Source organism: Danio rerio, chromosome 10, assembly GCF_052040795.2.
Source record: "Danio rerio strain M-AB ecotype USA chromosome 10, GRCz13ab, whole genome shotgun sequence".
Classification (NCBI taxonomy): domain Eukaryota; kingdom Metazoa; phylum Chordata; class Actinopteri; order Cypriniformes; family Danionidae; genus Danio; species Danio rerio.
In genome coordinates, this window is record NC_141030.1 from 26,278,621 (window position 1) to 26,297,722 (window position 19,102).

At 36.7% G+C, this 19,102-nt stretch overlaps 1 protein-coding gene and 1 long non-coding RNA gene across 12 annotated transcripts in view; both read left to right on the forward strand.

The window, feature by feature from the left end:
• Nucleotides 1-16,100, forward strand: part of kdm6bb (lysine (K)-specific demethylase 6B, b) — a 138,892-nt gene extending 122,792 nt beyond the window's left edge. For all 11 annotated transcript variants that reach the window (XM_087269602.1, NM_001030178.2, XM_087269604.1 and 8 more), the window contains 13 exon segments: nt 164-2,700; nt 3,415-3,541; nt 3,688-3,793; nt 5,803-6,008; nt 6,206-6,312; nt 6,439-6,507; nt 6,623-6,771; nt 7,196-7,310; nt 7,415-7,602; nt 10,364-10,505; nt 10,595-10,721; nt 10,819-10,989; nt 12,436-16,100. In XM_087269602.1, the coding sequence (XP_087125728.1) occupies nt 164-2,700; nt 3,415-3,541; nt 3,688-3,793; nt 5,803-6,008; nt 6,206-6,312; nt 6,439-6,507; nt 6,623-6,771; nt 7,196-7,310; nt 7,415-7,602; nt 10,364-10,505; nt 10,595-10,721; nt 10,819-10,989; nt 12,436-12,459 (4,068 nt within the window). In that variant the 3' untranslated portion in view covers nt 12,460-16,100.
• Nucleotides 1-19,102, forward strand: part of LOC147842056 (uncharacterized) — a 592,784-nt gene that overhangs the window by 410,530 nt on the left and 163,152 nt on the right. The window lies entirely within an intron of this gene.

The following is a 19,102-nucleotide window of genomic DNA, read 5'->3' on the forward strand; positions in this document are numbered from 1 at the left end:
GTGGGCGTTCTTGGCCAGAAATTCTCTAAGACTTAGCAATGGAAAGTCAAAAGACTTGCAAAGTCAGAATATGAACCAATCAAAAAGCAAATTGCATATATTAGGGTGTTCTTTTCGTATTAGTTTAGACTTGTGACATATTTGGTCATTTGTTTCTCTACAGGAGATGGGCCGTACAACCTATGAACTGGACTCCCATCAGTCTGTGGGTGGGGACAGAAAACGATCAAGCGGATCCAAACACATTAGCCGTCAACGAAGTCCTATCCAACCATACAACAGTGCTGAGGGTAGAGTCAGAGATTGTACTGAATGGAGGAACCCAGAGACTGGGTTAAAGAAACATGACCAGAAAGACTCAGACTCTCCTTCTGAGCCTACCACTCAAACCTCAGAAAGAGGTCAGAGGGCACAGAGGTCAGAAATGAAGAAAAGCAGGCACTCTAAACACCAGAATAAATTAAAATCCACCCACAAGAGTGCCCTCAGCAAGCTGGACTCTGAACTCTTGAAACACATTCAGGCCAAGAAGAGGCACAAGGAGCGTTTGAGGAGGAAGCAGAAAAAGGAGGAAGGAGAACTGACAGAAGACACAAAGGAACGGATAGAGAAAAAAATAGAAGAAAGGAAAAAGAAAAAGACGAGGGAAGGAAGAAAAGGCCATGATAAGAAAACCATACATAAAAGTGGGAGAAAGTTAGGGCAGGTTAAAAAAAGAGCAAAAGAGGAAAGAAAACAAGGAGACAGAAAAAGTGAGACATCCATTTCAAAAACAGCATCTCCTAATTTGGGAACTTTGTATCCCAGTGATTCTGATCCTCTCTTGGATGACCTGCTGGCTGATCCACTTCATCTCAGTTACATAGAGGAAGAGAACGAGTTCTCTCAACATACCTCAGGGTTCATCCTACCTTGTAAATCTCCTGTCAACAATAACCATTGTTCTCCATGCCAATCAACCCTTGAAATCAATACTAAAGTCTTGGAGGTTGATGAAAAGTCAGATTCTGAGCCTGACCATGTAGACACTAGCGATGATGACAGTGTAGGAACCCATGATGTTAGTGGATCCAATCCCTCTCTTCTTAATACACATGTCTCTGAAGAAGAACCCATCAGATGCAAGGAGGTTGTCCCAGGGTTGCATACTGCTCCAGACCTCCTACCGGCTCACTGCACCTATAGCGAGGAACTCCTAAGGTTGGACCCACCTACAAGCCCACCTGTTTTAAGCTGGCAGGGTTCTCCTGTTTTAGACTTGGGTGATGATGATGAGGATGTGAAAGAAGAAGATATGATTGGAGTGTTGAGAAGGCCAGTGCTTCAACCTAGTCCCACACACTCATCTCCACTTAGAGAACCAATTGAAATCAGCACTGGGGTTGATTATTGCCACAGTGACCTGGCCAAGTTGTATGGACTTCCTGAGTCCTCTAAAGCAATGGACACTGAGGAGGAGGATGAAGAAAAGACAGATGGGGAGCAAAAAGATGGTAGTCCTGATGCATCAGGAAGTTCTGAGACCAACAAACCACATTTGCACCAAATGGACACATTCAAATCTCCATCCTCAGCAATGGCCAGCCATAGATATACTTATAGGGGTGGGCCATTTGGTCGGCCACCCCCTAGTGCTTTAGTTGGGGTCAAATACTCCTCATCTCTGTCCTTGGGTCCTGAGATCCACCCACCAGACCAGCAGAGTCCACCTGCCTCATCCCCAACCACAGAGATTCCAGATCAGGTTATACATTCGCTGATCCAGCCCACAGACAAGGACAAAGAAAGTGAAACAGAAGAAGAAATAATGAAAACTGGGGCAAAAGAGGACAAAATAGAAGTAAAAGGAGAGGAAACTAAGGTACAGAAGATGGATGAACAAATGGAGGTAAAATTAGCCGAACCAACTAAAGACCCAGCCAGCACATCACTGGAAGAGAAAGAATCTGTGATGTCTCCAGCCACTGTTCAAGCTAAACTTGTACACAGCTGTGAACTACTGCTCAATCAAAACTCCAGTCCAGTGTCAAAGGTCATGAAAGTCAGTGGATCCAAGTCTGATCAGAGAGAAAATGAAGGAGACAGACAGAAAGATCAGTTGAAGACTCCAAGAAAAGCGATTAGGACCATGAAAGAAGAAGAACCTGAAACTTGTGTTGGTAGAAGCATTAAAGCAAAACATCATAAAAAAGGTGACAGAGGAGAGAATAAAAAGGACATCATGAAAGATAAGGCTGAGACAAATTCTTCTTCTTTGTCTTCTGAAGATGCACAGAAGCAATTGGTGGAAATCAGGACCAAACAAGTTGTCCCAGAAAACCAACAAATTGAAATCAAAGTTGGAAAAACCGAATCTCATAAAATTAAGAGAGAAAAAGAGACAGATGTTAAAAAAGATGCCATAAAAGAAGACGCTATTAAGGCTGATTCATCCGCTACAGGATGTACATCTTGCACAACTAACCTGCAATCCTCTAGTACTATGACTCTCTTCACCAGACCACCAATGCTGGAGCGGGTAAATCTCCGAAATCAACACGAGCTCTCTAAAATTCCCTTAAAAGAACTAAAGATCTGTTTGGTCAAGATTGAGAGCAGAGGTCGGCAGACTTTCAGAGCCTCAGAGATTGAGGAGAAAAGCATTCCACTTGATGCCATCAACATCAGAAACAATGCAGCCGAGGTCATACGAGCTTGCAAGTGAGTGACCTCAACTGATTCTAATTGTTTTATTTATAAGTGGTGTTCACTAAGGCTAAATAGCTAAAAGGTTTAATCATTTGGATTGACATTAAATGGTCCTGAACCATATCTTAAAAGCAGTTGTGGGTTTTTTGCTAGTGGTACATTTGCATTATTGGACCGTCTTGAGAGGCTTAGATGTGAGTCCCCAATATCAGTATTGTCAGTGTTATTCCACCAGCAAAAAACATATGTGCTAATTCAGAGCTAGTGTTTTTGCTGGTTTTGAGCTGGTTCATCTGGCAAGCCTTCTGCTGTTCCACATTCTAAAAGCCACCATAGAGCCATGTCTGATGTCACTGCATATGTCTAATCTTCCCGAAACACAAACGTGGAAGCGTCAATTACAAACATAACATTAACAGTCAATTTCTATTAATGTTAATTTTGTAAACCTACATCAGCCCATTTTGTGCTGTTGCTATTTCAAATATGGTACTTAAAACTTTTCCTGATTCAGAGAATGTGTGCTATGGTGTCAAAGGACAAAGAACCAATTTGGATCTAGGCTCAGGCTCTGAATCAGCACTCAAAATGTGTTGGTGGAAAAGGGCCAACTTCTGTATACCAGCAAATTACCAGCACTACAGCAGATTTAACCAGCAGAAACTAGCTTTTCACCATTTACTTTCCTCCACATTAACACAAACACCATCTCTATTTCTGTGACAGAGGGGCAGACATCAAGAACAAGTTTCGTGAATCATACCTGCTCCCGTCGCTTTCAGTGAAACCTGACCTGTCATGCAGGACCCCAATTCCCAGAGATAAACTGAACCCTCCTACACCAAGCATTTATGTGAGTTCAGGCCCATTCATTCCTACTGTATGCTCTTTTTACAAATGTGGATAAATTAGTATGTTCATCTGAGCAAAACAAGCAATAAGTTGTCTGTTTGATTGTGCCATAGGTGCTGTTCTGACTGTATGTATTTGTATTTTTAGCTGGAGAGTAAAAGGGATGCTTTCTCTCCCGTGCTCCTGCAGTTCTGCACGGACTCTAAAAATGCAGTTACTGTAATCAGAGGACTGGCTGGATCCCTCCGTCTCAGTGAGAAAACACAATCTCACAAACACACAGTTATTTACAGTCTAAGAACAGTTAGAGGAAAGCAGGAAGGACTTTCAGACAGCAACTTATCAGTCACCATCATAGCAAACAGCTGTTCTGGAAACATTTAAGCAAACAGCAGAATTAAATAATGAAGACTACTGACTACAAAAATGGGTCAGTACAATTTCTAAGAGGTTAGAGTTTTTGATTATCTCATACTCACCAAGGGTACATTAATTAATAAAAAATGAAAAGTGTGGCCCTGCATACAAGCTAATCACAATCAGTGTATGGTTTTGTGTACAAAATCATGATTTTACTTGTTGAAACTATTGACCTATTAACCTAGTCTACAGGGGTTGGACAATGTAGCTTAAGTAAGTATTTATATAGCGCATTTATCATGTATGGCCATACACCCAATGAGCTTCTCAATCATGAAGGGGGTCTCTCCACAGCACCACCAGGGTGAAGCATCCACTTGGATGATGTGTCGGCAGCCACAGGACAACGGCGCCAGTGCGTGTGCTCACCACACACCAGCTATTGGTGGAGTGGGTAGATAGTGATAGAGCCAATTCAGTGGATGTGAATGATTGGGAGGACATAATCAGTAAAGGCCATTAGAGGTCATTTGGCCAGAACCCTGGGGTTACACCCCTACTCTTTATGAGAAGTTCCATGGGATTTTTAATGACCACAGAGAGCCAGGACCTTAGTTTAACATCTCATCCAGAAGACGGTGCTCACTGGCTCTCCTTTACAGTACTGTGGCGTCAAGACTCACACAGATTGCAGGCTGAGCTCCCTCTGCTGGTCTCACTAACACCACTTCCAACAGCAACCTAGTGTTCCCATGTGCTTTCCCATCCAGGTACTGACCAGGCTCAGCCCTGCTTAAATTAAGTGAGTAACCGGGCTTAGGCTACAGGGTGATATGGCTGCCAAACCACTGCCCAATATAGCATTTAAGGTTTCATGGCTAGCTTTGACCAGCCTGGTGGCCAGCCTTTTTTGATTAAAAGCAGAGTGTGAAAGTTTAATTAGCAGTTTTGCTTAAAATATTGCAATGCACACAACATTATGGGTGACACATCAGAGTTCAAAAGAGGACAAATTGTTGGTGCATGTCTCGATAGTGAATCTGTGACCAAGACAGCAAGTCTTGTGATGTATCAAGTGCCACAATATCCAGAGTAATATCAGCGTACCACGAAAAAGGACAAACCACATCCAACAGGAGTAACTGTGGACGCAAAAGGAAGCTGTCATAAAGGGATTTCTGGATGCTTACCTGGATTATATCCAAAAAACATAAAACAACAGCTGCCCAACTCACTGCAGAAATGTGCACCTCAGCTCTTCTGTTTCCACCAAAACTGTTCATCGGGAGCTCCACATGGTCCACAGGCTGCTATGACGTAACCTTTTGTCACTCATGCCAATGCCAAATGTCAGTTTCAATGGTGCACAGCAAAAATCTTGTGCTATAGACAATGAGAAACATGTATTGTTCTCTGATGAGCCCACCTTCCCTGCCTTTCCCACATCTGGGAGAGTTGCAATGTGAAGAAGCCCCAAAGAAGCACACCACCCAGACTCTTACATGCCCAAAGTGAAGCATGGGGGTGGATCAATGATGGTTTGGGCTGCCATATTATGGCAATCCCTAGGCACTCCAACGTGCAGGACTTGTATCTGTTACCCCCAAGACAAATTGATGAAGTATTGGCCCAAAAGACAGCATAATAATGAAAAATTGTAGTCTAAAACCTGACATTTCAGTTTCTTTACCGAACCCTGTAAGCCTAAAAGACATGTACTGAAAATTCCCAATTTGAATATAGCCATAAAGTATACTCATCACTCAATAAGATAATATATTGTCTTTCCAGCAGTTGTTGTTCTGGAATAATACAGGGCATGTTTTATCATATTAGAAACTAACATTATTAACAATTATGAGGGATCTTATTTGACTATGATTTTTTTGCCTTTCTGGTCAGATCTGGGTTTGTTCTCCACAAAATCTCTGGTGGAAGCCAACTCTGAGCATGCAGTGGAGGTGAGGACCCAGGTGCAGCAGCCTGCAGATGAGAACTGGAACCATTCAGGATCCGCCCAGACTTGGCCCTGCGAAAGTAGCAGATCTCACACCACCATTGCTAAATACGCACAGTATCAAGCATCCAGTTTCCAGGAGAGCCTACAAGTAAGAAAGTGTTACAAAGAGTGCTGTAGTGGAATAAGAAACAACACTATTTGTTAAATGTGTTAAATGCAGTCACTGTCTATGATAGGGACATATTCAGTGTAAGAACTGTCTGATCCAATGAAGTCACAATCAAACAAATGTATACATACCAAAAAATAATCATAATTAAAGTCAGTTACCTGTTTATATTTTAGGAAGAGAAAGACAGTGAAGATGAAGATGAGGAAGACAAATCAAAGGAAAAAAATGAGGCAAAATCCAACTCACAAAACAACATTGGGACAACTTCAACCACAACCAGGTTAAAAAACATCATAGATCATTCAAATTTAAGATTTTTTTTTCAGATTTTCATTTTTATTCTTTAGTAGATTTTTTTTTAAATGTAAGAAATTATATTTGTGAAAATGTACTCTCTTTTTTACAGCTCAAAGCAGAAAGCTGTTGGGAAAATTATTAAATTTGGAACCAACATTGACTTATCTGACCCAAAACGGTGAGAAATGTTTGTTGATAAATAGTACTGGACAGGGAAATTCAGTAAAAAAAAGTATCAATGCTACTGTTAGTTGTCCTGGTGTGAGTAAAGGACTGAGTGTGTTTGTCTTCAGGTGGAAGGCGCAGTTGCAGGAGCTGTTGAAGTTGCCTGCGTTCATGCGTGTGTCCTCCACCGCAAACATGCTGAGTCATGTTGGCCACACTATACTGGGCATGAACACTGTTCAGCTTTATATGAAGGTCCCTGGCAGCCGCACACCAGGTCAGTCCACACACACAAAATATTTTAATGTATTTAAAACTTCTCTAACTCCCACTAACTTATTTAGATTTCAAATAAGACGGGATTACATTATTTACCTTATAGAGAATTTTTTTTAATTAAAAACTGCTTTTATTCTAGCCAAAAATGAAACAAATAAACTTTCTCCAGACAAAAATATTATCAGACATACTGTGAAAATTTCCTTGCTGTTAAACATCATTTGACAAATACTTAAAAAAGAAAAAAATTCAAAGGGGTTTAATAATTCTAACTTCAACTGTATTCTTTTGTTCAAATTGAACTGTACCTGATCAACATAGGACTGGTTTTATTTGGATATATTCATTATTTGTTAATTGTGGTCTAGAGTTTTAAAATAAAAATACAATAAAATCTAACAAATATGACTTTCTCTCTCTAGGACATCAGGAAAATAATAACTTCTGTTCAGTGAATATCAATATTGGCCCTGGTGACTGTGAATGGTTTGCTGTCCATGAACACTACTGGAAAGCCATCAGTGACTTCTGTGAAAAGTATGTTTTAGATCAGATCAAACTATTTCAGCCTTTTTTCAAGACTTATTACATTATTTTAGATGATAAAAGTGCTCAAATTTAAAGCTGCCTCTGTGTGTTAGGCATGGCGTGGACTATCTGACAGGGTCATGGTGGCCGGTTCTGGAGGACCTTTACCGTTCCAACATCCCTGTGTACCGCTTCATTCAGAGGCCAGGTGACCTGGTGTGGATCAACGCTGGCACTGTGCACTGGGTCCAGGCTGTGGGCTGGTGCAACAACATCGCCTGGAATGTGGGCCCTTTAAATGGTAAGTCTGACAATAGGGGGCGCCAAAGACATTAATTCTTTACATTTTACCAGACACCTAATTAGGTTCACCAGTTTGTTAATGCAAATATCTAATCAGCCAATCACATGGTAGATACTTACTGCATTTAGACACGCAGAAGTTCAAACTGAGCATTAGAATGGGGAAGGGAGTGATTTAAGTGACTGTGAACATGGTTTTTGTTGCCAAACTGGCTTGTCTGAGTATTTCAGAAACTGCTCATTTACTTGGATTTTTTACGCATATGGTAGATGTCCATCTCTAGGGTTTACACAGAACGAACTGAATGAACTTTCAAGGACTGAAAAAGAGATTGTCAAATGAGCAGCAGTTTTGTGTAATAAATGGCATTTTGATAACAGAGGAGAATAGGTCTAAAACTGTGTTACAACTGTGTTCTACAGAAAAGTAGAATCTCTGGACAAAACACATCAACTCTTGAAGCATCAACTCTTGAATCTCAGATGAGTGCACCAGGTGCCACTCCTATTGGCTAAGTAAAGAAAAATGAGGTTGTAATTTGCTTTGGCCCACAAAAGGCTGTAAACAGCTTGCCTGACTAAAGAGTCTCAATCTCTAATGCAAATTTCAATGGTAGATTCAAAATTTAGTGTAAACAGTAACAGCATGGAACCATTGTATCAATGGTTCATACTGGTGCTGTTGATGTAATAGTGTGGGTGGATAGTGTTTTGGCACAATATCAATTGAGCATAGTTTAAATGCCTTAGCCCTGTGTATTGTTGATAGTTTCCTAGCCCTGACCATTTATCACCCGTGAACCAATCGTAGAATGTCTACTTCGAGCAGGATAACACACTATGTCACAAACCTCAAATCTGCTCAAGCTGGTTTGCTGAACATGACAGTCAGGGGGTTTTCATCTTAACATGAAGCAAATCTTTTGAAAGTTTGCAAACGATTTTAAATGTGAATGAGGTGCATTTACATCAGAATGTTAGAGCAGCTGACTGTAGTATTGGTATACTACAGTCAATTACAGTCAAATGTAGTATTGGTATACCAATACTACAGTCAGCCGCTCTAACATTTTGATAGCTTATAACCTAGTAGGGATGTAAAGATTCCCCTGACTCAAGATTTTATTTGAGACTAATTTAATGTGAACAAGAGCCCTTTCATTTTTCCACAAATGCTGCACCTTTTTTTTTTATCAAATAAAATCTTTTCTGCAATAACTACATTGGAATTTTAAAACAAAATCCAAATAAATAAAAGTAAATAAAAACTTAAGAAGACTCTAAAAAATAAACCAAAACTTTGGGGGGAAATGAGATCAGGGTGAGCAGGGTGTAAAGAGTTAGTCAATAGGCCCTCTGCTCCAGGGGACTGGCCACTGGCATAAAATTAATTATAATATATAATAAGCAAACTATAAAAATATGCATAAACTATATTGAAAAACAGTGAGTAAAAAAGGAACAATCTAATACATGGTTCTGTAACTGACATAGACTGGTAACAGCACAACTTTATCTTTCAGTCTAAAAAACTTCTTCACACTTTCGCTATGAAAACACGGATGCGTGTGATCACCGTAGCACGCGTCAGAGCAAACAGAGCTGCTAATCCTCCGGTCAGCGTGGTTTGGTCTATTAATAAATTTTTATGTATAGACATCTGTGACAGTAGGTTTTCACGGTGCTGATGGTTTATGTGCATCATATTCGCTGTTCTGTTAGTGTAAGTAAACGTATGTTTGCAGTATTTGCAGTTTGGCTGCGTCCGAAATCGCATACTTTCAATACTATATTGTTCGCTAAAAACAGTATGCGAGCCGAGTAGTATGTCCAAATTCATAGAATTCGAAAATCAGTATGTGAGAAGTACCCGGATGACCTACTACTTCTTGCGAGATTCTGTAGTGCGCATCCCATGCACGCTGTGCTGTCCTGGGATGCCCCGCGAGAGAATTCATGAATGGGTATAAACCAACGAGAGTAGGTCACATGACCATGACAAAATGGTAGATGTAGTAGCTCACATTCATACTGTATAGAACGTACTTTTCTAACAACCGAGTTGTACACTTAAAGTCAAATGCAGTACCTACTGATTAGTAGGCGGTTTTTAACTCAGCCAAAGGCTGTTTGTTTGCCGCCCCACCTCCTCCTCGCCACTCATGTGCAGGTAAAGCGTATTTGCGCCTGTACACAGCGCCCCCACTGTTCAAAACAGGTATCACGATTCATTCAACAAGTGTAACGGTTTGAATCGTGACATGATTTTCAACCAGCTCACGGTGAATCATTCCTATAACCTAGTAACCAATAGTAAACAAGGCAAACATGATGGAGTCAAGTGGGTGAAATGTTCACTACGTCAGTTAATTTAACATGTGTTTCCATCTCCCAAGATTCACAAAACCGCACCAAAGTCCAAATAAACAATTTTTTTTTAAATTAGGCAATTTCCTGCAAAATGCCCATTAACAGAGAGAGATCCAAACCTAGCTAGCATAGCTAATATCCTCACAGTCACCAAATCTCAATCCAATAAGGCAGTTTTAGGATGTGCTGGAATGATCGAGTTGCATCGTGGATTTTTTTAGCTCAGAAATCATTTTTGATGAAAATCTCTGAAGAATTAGTACTTTGTTGAATCTGTAGACACTTTTCCACTATCGGGTTTCCTAATGATCCGAACTGGTGCTAGTAAGGTGTACCTAGTAAAGTGTTTTGTGAGTGTACATGATGTTGTGTTCATTATTTCTTCCCAGCCTATCAATACCAGCTAGCTCTTGAGCGCTTTGAATGGAACGAGGTCAAGAAGGTCAAATCAATCGTCCCTATGATTCACGTGTCCTGGAACGTTGCCCGCACAATCAAAATCACAGACCCAAACACATTCAAGATGATCAAGTGAGTGCAGTGTTGAGGTATTCAAGTTTTCGACACCTATTTTACAGTACTATGGCATTTCAGCTCCTCCTCCTCATCTTCTCTTTCAGACATTGTCTCATGCAGTCCATCAAACACATTCAGATCTTGAGGGACCAGCTGGTGTCTGCAGGGAAGAAGATCTCCTATCAGAGTAGGGTGAAGGATGAGCCGGCGTATTACTGCAATGAGTGTGATGTGAGGAACATTAAGTATACTGAAGGCATATGATATTGTGTAATGATTCGTTTTATGTGAGTGTGCATATGTGCATATGTGTATGTGTGTTGAACAGTTGGAGGTGTTTGACCTGCTGTTTGTGACTAGTGAGAACAGCAGTAGGAAAACGTATGTGGTTCACTGTGAGGACTGCGCTCGGGATCGAAGCCCCGGTCTGAACGGGGTGGTGGTGCTGGAGCAGTACCGCATCGATGAGCTGATGAACATGTATGATAACTTTACCCTGGTAAGACAAATACTCTTATTCACTCTAATACACAAGTCTGATATTATATTATATTATATTATATTATATTATATTATATTATATTATATTATATTATATTATATTATATTATATTATATTATTATATTATATAGTATTAATAATAACTTATATGATATTATATGATATTATATGATATTATATTATATTACATTATATTATATTATATTATATTAAATTATATAGTATTAATAATAACTTATATTATATTATATTATATTATATAGTATTAATAATAACTTATATTATATTACATCATATTATATTATATTATGTTATATTATATTATATTATATTATATTATATTATATTATATTATATTATATTATATTATATTATATAGTATTAATAATAACTTATATTATATTATATAGTTTCATTTTATTTATTTATTTTATTAAGCAGGTGCTTGAATAACAGTAAGTACTTTTGTGAAATGTGAAATGCATAATAAAATCTTCTGGTTTTAGCAATGAAATTATTAATAATAATGGAATACAGTTATGTAAACAACCAAAACATTATAGTTTCATTTTTAAATTAGTATTCATGCTTTATAATCATTATTCAAAAAAATTTAATAATTTATATAATGTGTGTGTATGTTTGTGTTTGTGTGTGTGTGTGTGTGTGTGCGTGTGTGTGTGTGTAAGAGAGAGAGAGAGAGAGAGAGAGAGACTTAGACATGTATAGCATTAAATACGTAATTACATTTTTGATGTTTTTCTATTTATTTTTTTATTATCTTAGACTGATTTCGAATATTTTAACATTATCAATCTAATTTCATAACATTTATCCGATGTTTATTGCATTGTTTTTTTTAAAAACAGCATTTATATAAAATGTAATTGGATTTGTATCTTTCATTCTTTTATTACTCTTCATATTTCAGTATAAAAAAAGAAAAATGAATGTAATTTTGTGAGGTAGGACCTGGGAATGCTTCAATAAAATATGCAATTTTTTTTGCAATTTTAAATTAATGCAAAAATGCCAAATCCAGAATGTTTTCATTTGTATTATGGAATTTTTTTCTGAAATATGACCTGGGGTTTGTTCTTCGTATAAAGATTACTCAGTTAGCTGGATTTTGTTACTGATGATTTGACACGATCCAGGATCATTTCATTCTTCAAAACTCATCTGAGAGTTGTTCATCCAGACATTTTAATCTGATTCACAAACTTGTTTGAAGAACCAAATTATCCAGAGATCAGTAATTAAGATTAAAAGATCAAGGATCTGTCAAATCATCTTAGATTACTTAAACGAAGTACGAAGTACGGACCCTTGGACTATAATCTAATCTATCAATAACAGTTTTACTATGAAATGTACATGTTATAAATGTACTATAATAAATGTTAAACTACTTTCCCAACCATTATGCATTTTTCTCTCCAGTCTGCAGTTCCATGCTGTAGGTGAGCTTGATGTCTGAAATTACACAGCCATAACCAAATCTCCCACCCTCCTGCCCCAAAGCAGCGGCACAAACCTTCTGTTCTCCTTTATTTTATTTTCATTTCCTACCAAAACCACTACTGCAGACTTACGGAACAGCAGATCAAACCGCTGTTTACTTCACATTGTTTACAATCCTATCAGCAGATGTCGTCTTCCCTCAGCCAGAAACTGACGGGACATCTGGGTCTAGAAAGACTAGAGTGGTGCTACATCATTGGACTCGAACAATAATCTTGTAACTTGGCTATCAGGTCACTCATCCACAACGGATAACTGCTGTGATTTTCCTTTTTAAAATGAAAAAAATGGAGAAAAAAAAACAATTGTCAACTTGCCGAACACGTGCATTAATTCAGGTACTGATGTAGTTTACTTTTTTATGCAAACGGAAGACGATTTCACCAGTCCAGTTATACTCTATGTCTCTGGTTTATCTGAGTGGTGCTTTGATACAACGTATATAAAAACAGCAGGGGATTCATTTCTCTTGGCGCTGATGACCATTGCAGTGGCATTACATTTATTCTTAGTTTGTTTCGTTTTGTTTTCGGTTTGTTTAGTTGTTTTTCCCATTTCAGGCGTGTCATATTTACTACAAGTCTGATCTTTGTAAATGGTATTTGCATATTTGACCGGGTGCTATTTTTTTAATTTCTCGAAGGTTTTCAGAAAGAAAAAAAACAATAAAAAAAAGCTTTTTTAACAACAGTCTAGACTAACACCGTTTGGGCCTTGTGATACGCATTTAGACAAAAGATGATTTCATGGTATTTGATTAAGTCAGTAATGACTTTCTTAGAGCATTAAAGTATCACGTGAGGTACAGTATATGTAACAATGATTCCAAACGATACGGGTTTAATCGAAACTTATTTGATTGCATTTGTCTGGAAAACCTTGTGTGTGTTGTGAAACCTTTTTGTATAACTCAAACAAAAAAAAGCATTCCTGCGAACTTGTGGTTTTTGATGCATTTCTTAATCCGAGTGGCCCGTTCACACCAGGATTGATAACAACATTCTAACAATATTAGCTGCAGAGTTGGTGCAACCTTTGAAAACATGTTTCAGAGTATTTAAAAACTATACTGTCTCTGTGTTAACTACAAAAATGTGATTTCATAGAAATGGTGCCATCTTGCACATGTGTATTATGTGTCCAATCTGTAAGCACACGGGAGAAACAGCTTTGAATCCACTTGACCAACTGCCTTGCAAAACATTTCACTGTTACAAAGTGAATGCAACATCACAGTCAAAACTGTGTGAATGCAACAAAAACTCAGGCTAAACATCCGTTTTAAACAGCTTTTACAAATAAAGATCAAATGTTTTGCTGAAGGTATAATCTATCAAATGTAATAGCTAATCAAATATATTTAAATATTAAGTGTCTGCATAATATTGCCGTTGCTCGTTTCTCTTGTTCCATTGTGGGCTCCCCTAGGCTAATAAGAGACTTTTAACAACTAAAATTTCTTTCAATTATACAAACATTAAAATCAGAAAAAAAAATGAACGCTTGTTCAGTGATTCACCACTAGAGGGAGATCTTTGTTAACCAAATCATGTGGATTTGTCCCCAGAAGAGAAACTTTAAACTGACACATTTTTAAAAAATATTATGATGAAACCTCATTCGATATGTGCTCTGAGGCACTGATTTAAACAATAGATTTGTAAAGGTTTAAAGCTTCATGAAGACGTGTAGTGTTTCAAGATAGCAAAATGGCATCTACTAATCTGCGTGTGTAATACAGCATTTCGAGTCATTTTTGTAGATCTGTGTGAATGAGTAGACAATGTTGCTGGATGTACACAACTTTCCAATAAAGGAAACTAAGCAATATTTGTAAAACACCTTTTGCCACAATGTCGGACAAAATCTAAAAACAGCAGTAAGGGACGTGTCTAGTAACTGTTCTGTATATCGAAAAGGGGTGTGTCTAGTAAATTTTTTAACTATCTTAATGGAGCATGTCTATTAGCTGTTTTAGCTATCATAAAGGGGCGTGTCTATTATCTGTTTTAACTATCAAAAAGGGGCGAGGCAAAAAAATGTAACTACACATTGTCAAGACGCAATGTGATTGGTTGGCTTGGTAGCGGTGATAAGTGTGGGCGGTGATAAGTGCAGTGAGCCCGATTAAGCAAGTGTTAAGTCCTATAAAGAGGCTCCAGTTAGAAACTTTTGTTTTGTTTACCTTGTGATTAAAGTTGTTGTATGTCCGCCGGTTCCCGCCTCTAAATGAGCAAGTTTTAGCTACTTGTACATTAGGGAAGCATTCAGAAAAAACTAATTACCCATAAACAAACTTGACACAGAGGAAAATAAAAATTTCGCTGTCAGCTAGCGTTTCGGAGGTTTTATTGCAGAGCAACACAAACAGCACACAGAAGTAAAAATGCACCACTACGCGCAGGACATGCACTATGGGCTATGGTGATCACTCGACGCAAAAGCATAAATCAGCCTTTACAGGCATGTTTGTTTTGGGAAAATTCGCTTAGTGTAACTAAGTCAGTCTAACGTGAACATTTTAATATATCACTGTGGTGTAAACGTACCCTTATTGCTCTTTAAAGCAGGATAGATTCTGATTTGTATAATTGGATGTAATTTTTTTATTCTTCTGTTAACCATAAATGATTTATTGTGAAACGTTGCAAACCGGTAGCCATTGATTTCCATACTGTTTTTTTTTCCAAAGTAAAGTTTTCCATTGTACCATTCTTCAAAGTATCTCCTTTTGAGATCAAAAAGGTTTGGAGTAAATTTTATTTATATGGTGAACTATCCCTTTAAACAATATTTGTATCATGATTATAGTAAAACTCTGTTCATTTATATTCTTAAAAAGTAGCATTATCACCCTTGGTGTAAACGGGCCTTTTATCCTATTATTTGAATTACAATATCATAACTGAATACTTCTGTTTTGCGTATTTTGTTCTTTATTTATTTACCTTTCTTTTCCTTTTGTATTTATTGATTGTCCGTGATGCTTCTGTTTTCCGAGACATGCGTATTTTGTAAATCTTTCTGTTGTGCTGATGTGGTGAGGCTTTTAGGGGGAACGTCTGATTCAACAATGGTGCTGATCCCCCTCCCTCCCGGGTCTTTCTCTATCTCTATCTCTCTCTTTCTGTCTGTATAAACTCTGTAGGTTTGAAAACATGAATTTAATCTCACAAGTTGGTGCTTAGAACAGAGTCAGTACACTTTTATGAACTGAATGTCTTTGTACTGTATATTTAACACATGAAAAATTGTTTGCTTTACATATGAGGTACAGGATATTGTGACACATGTACGATTTCTGTCATCCTAGCTGTTATGATTATTACAGTCTTTCTGATTTATGATCATTATTGACGAATTTAAGATTATTGAGGAGATGCGTTCCAGCGATACCTCTCGGAGTGTGTTTTCAGGTTCATTGCCATTTTTTCTGTTTGTTTTACTGTATTAAAAGAAAAGAAAATTAAAAAAGAAAAAGATTAAGGAACTGAGCCAGACTTGTCTAAAACATTTTGTGATTTTTGTGTGTTATTCCTGATATAATAACTATAAAAAAAGAATAAAACCTTCTGATAAATTCACTAGTGTGCACGTGTGTAAGTTATTTCTGGAGTGTTTTGAATTGTATTGCTTTGAAGAATATGATACTAGAGAAGTGTTTTCTAAGACATATTTCTGTGTTTTAAATGGCACCTATGATGAAAATCAACTTTTGGAAGCTGTTTGGACAGAACTGTGTGAATAGTGTGATACCAGTTGTATTGGAGTGATATAAACACAAAAGTCTCTTTTTTAAAATTTACTGACGTTAAAATAGGATCCAAATTCTAGTGATTTTTTTTTTATTATTGTTGCAAAAAGTTTACATTACAAAACAGGAAACAACATCGCAAGGCATGTTTACCATTAAAATAAAAAAAAATAAATAATATTTATTTATACAATAATAAAATAATAAAATAACTTAAAATGCTACAAGGAGCAGTATAAAATCCCTCCATCAAAGGAAAAGAACACTATAACAATAAATATCCTGAAAATAAAGTACAGAGAGCTTTTATTTTAGAGAGTTATTTTATTTTGGTTTCTGAAGTGTTTGAAGCTTTGAGTCACTTTCTCTACCTCAGAAAGAGAACATCTGAAAGAGGGCCTGCAATTTTTCCATTTACAATGAATATGATAGTTACCCATTAGTAAAATAAAGTTCACAACATCAGAGAAAGAAAAATGTAAATATCTTCTAGAACAATAGGGGGGACTTTAATGAAAGCCAAGTATGGATGTCAAACCAGAATAAGTAAATTCACAAGAAAAGAAAAAAAGTGATCGAGTGTTTCTGGTAGATCTGAGCAGAAGCTACACTTGACAACATCAAAGTTAAATCTATTTTTGAATAATCTCATTCACAGGATTTATCCTAAATAAAATTCTGTAATGAGTTTCCTTAACCTTAGGGGCTACATGATATTTCAGGTAACAGGTTCTCTACTAAGGGTTCAACAACTCCTAGATGATAACATTTATAATCACCCATGATAATGCGTTTAAATTCTTTGTAAATAAGCTTGTTGTTACACTTACTATCAAAAATATCAGCATTTGATATATTTAAAAACAGAAGAGATGTTGTGTACATGGGGGATCAAAATAATTACTTTGAATTAACCTAAACAAAGCAATGGGTATAGCCTCAAAAATTTTAGGATAACCTTTATCTGTTATTCTAACTCTATATTTATTTAAAAATTTGTTATGTGATAGTAGCAGTCCATTTTCATCTAACAAATCATTATTAAATAAAATGCCTTTTACTATACCAGTCGCCTCTTAACAATGATTTTCTGTTAATATTATCAGCATTATTACAAAGAGTTTATTTATGAGGGGGGAATCATGGGTAAATATCGTTTTTCAAAAAAGTAGTGCTTGCTTATGAAAATTAGACAGCTTCAAAGGAAGTTTTGAACAATCATAATCACATCTTAATACAAATTCAAGGCCACCAATTTTTTGAACAAATTATTTGGGATTGAATAAGGCTTAGCTAAACACTCTTTCAACCATTTAACTATCCCAGTGATTTTGAGGCCACCGCACTGTGACGTAGGAGTGCGGTTTCCCCTCCCTCCGAATTGATTGACAGGCACCATGTCTTCACAATATGTATACACATGTCCACAGAAATTCTTTTGCAAAGAAACTGGGATTAAAACATGTTAAAACTCTCTGTGATCAGCTGCACATCAATAACTAATAAAAGTTTAATACTTTTTTTAACACAGGGCATGTTTGTAATAAACAGTAAAATTGCTATATGTAATTCTTAACTGCTATAATCCCCACGGCCACATGGTGTCAGTAAATGTGCATATATATACATCATAGACTGTGTGTGTGTGTGTGTGTGTGTGTGTGTGTGTGTGTGTGTGTGTGTGTGTGTGTGTGTGTGTGTGTGTGTGTGTGTGTGTGTGTGTGTGTGTGTGTGTGTGTGTGTGTGCGCTGCAAACAGCATTTGTTTTTGACTCACTGACTATTGACTATTTTTGATTAATGAGCTGTATTTCAGCTTTATCCGTCTGTCTCTGTCACTGACTGCTGTTTATCTGACTTAGCACATGAGAAGCAGACAGCACATCGGAGCGGCAGGCAGGGAGAAGCAGTTAATTTGGATTTAAAGGCACAGGCTACAAAAACAGATACACTGTACTCAGACACCAAAATGGGCAGATTCTGGAGGCTATAATAAATAATCTGATGGGTATTTTGAGCTGAAACTTTACGGACACATTCTGGAGACACCAAAGTCTTATTTTACATCTTGTAAGTGAGGTAAAATAGGTGAGATATTTGGTGATTTTTACTGTTATTCCTTATGTAATGATAACTTTAAAAAGCTGCTCATTCACAAGTCTTTATGTATAAGTTATATTTGGATTGTGTGTGTAAATGTACTACAGGAAGTTTACATCGATAGCAAGAGGAGTGTGTTTTCAGGTTCATTTCTATTTTCACTTTGTTTAAAGTATCAAAAAAAGAAAATTTAATAAATGAAAAAGACAGGGAAATAAATAATATTAAGGAAATGTTTTATTATTTAATTATTTTACTGTTACTTTGGATATAAAGAAAACTTTATAAAAAAAGAAACATTAAAGAAAATAAATTTAAAGAAAGAAAAAAGAAAAGCTAAAGAACTGAGCCAGATCTGTGTAAACATTTTGTGTATTATAATACTGATGTATATATATATATATATATATATATATATATATATATATATATATATATATATATATATATATATATATATATATTATCCTGGTACAATGATAACTAAATCATGCTAAATCATGTAATTTCTGGACAAAGGAAGGTTAGTTAGCTAGAGGAGCTTTTTTTACTTTGTTTTACTGTTAAAAAAATATTAAATGAAACTTAAAGAAATGTAAAAAAAAAAAAAAAAAAGCAATGAAAAGCAACTGAAACAGATTTATCTACAACAATTAGTGATGTTTGTATGTTATCCCTGATGTAATAACTATATCATTATATCTGCTTCTGCTAAGTTCGTGTAAGCGTGTTT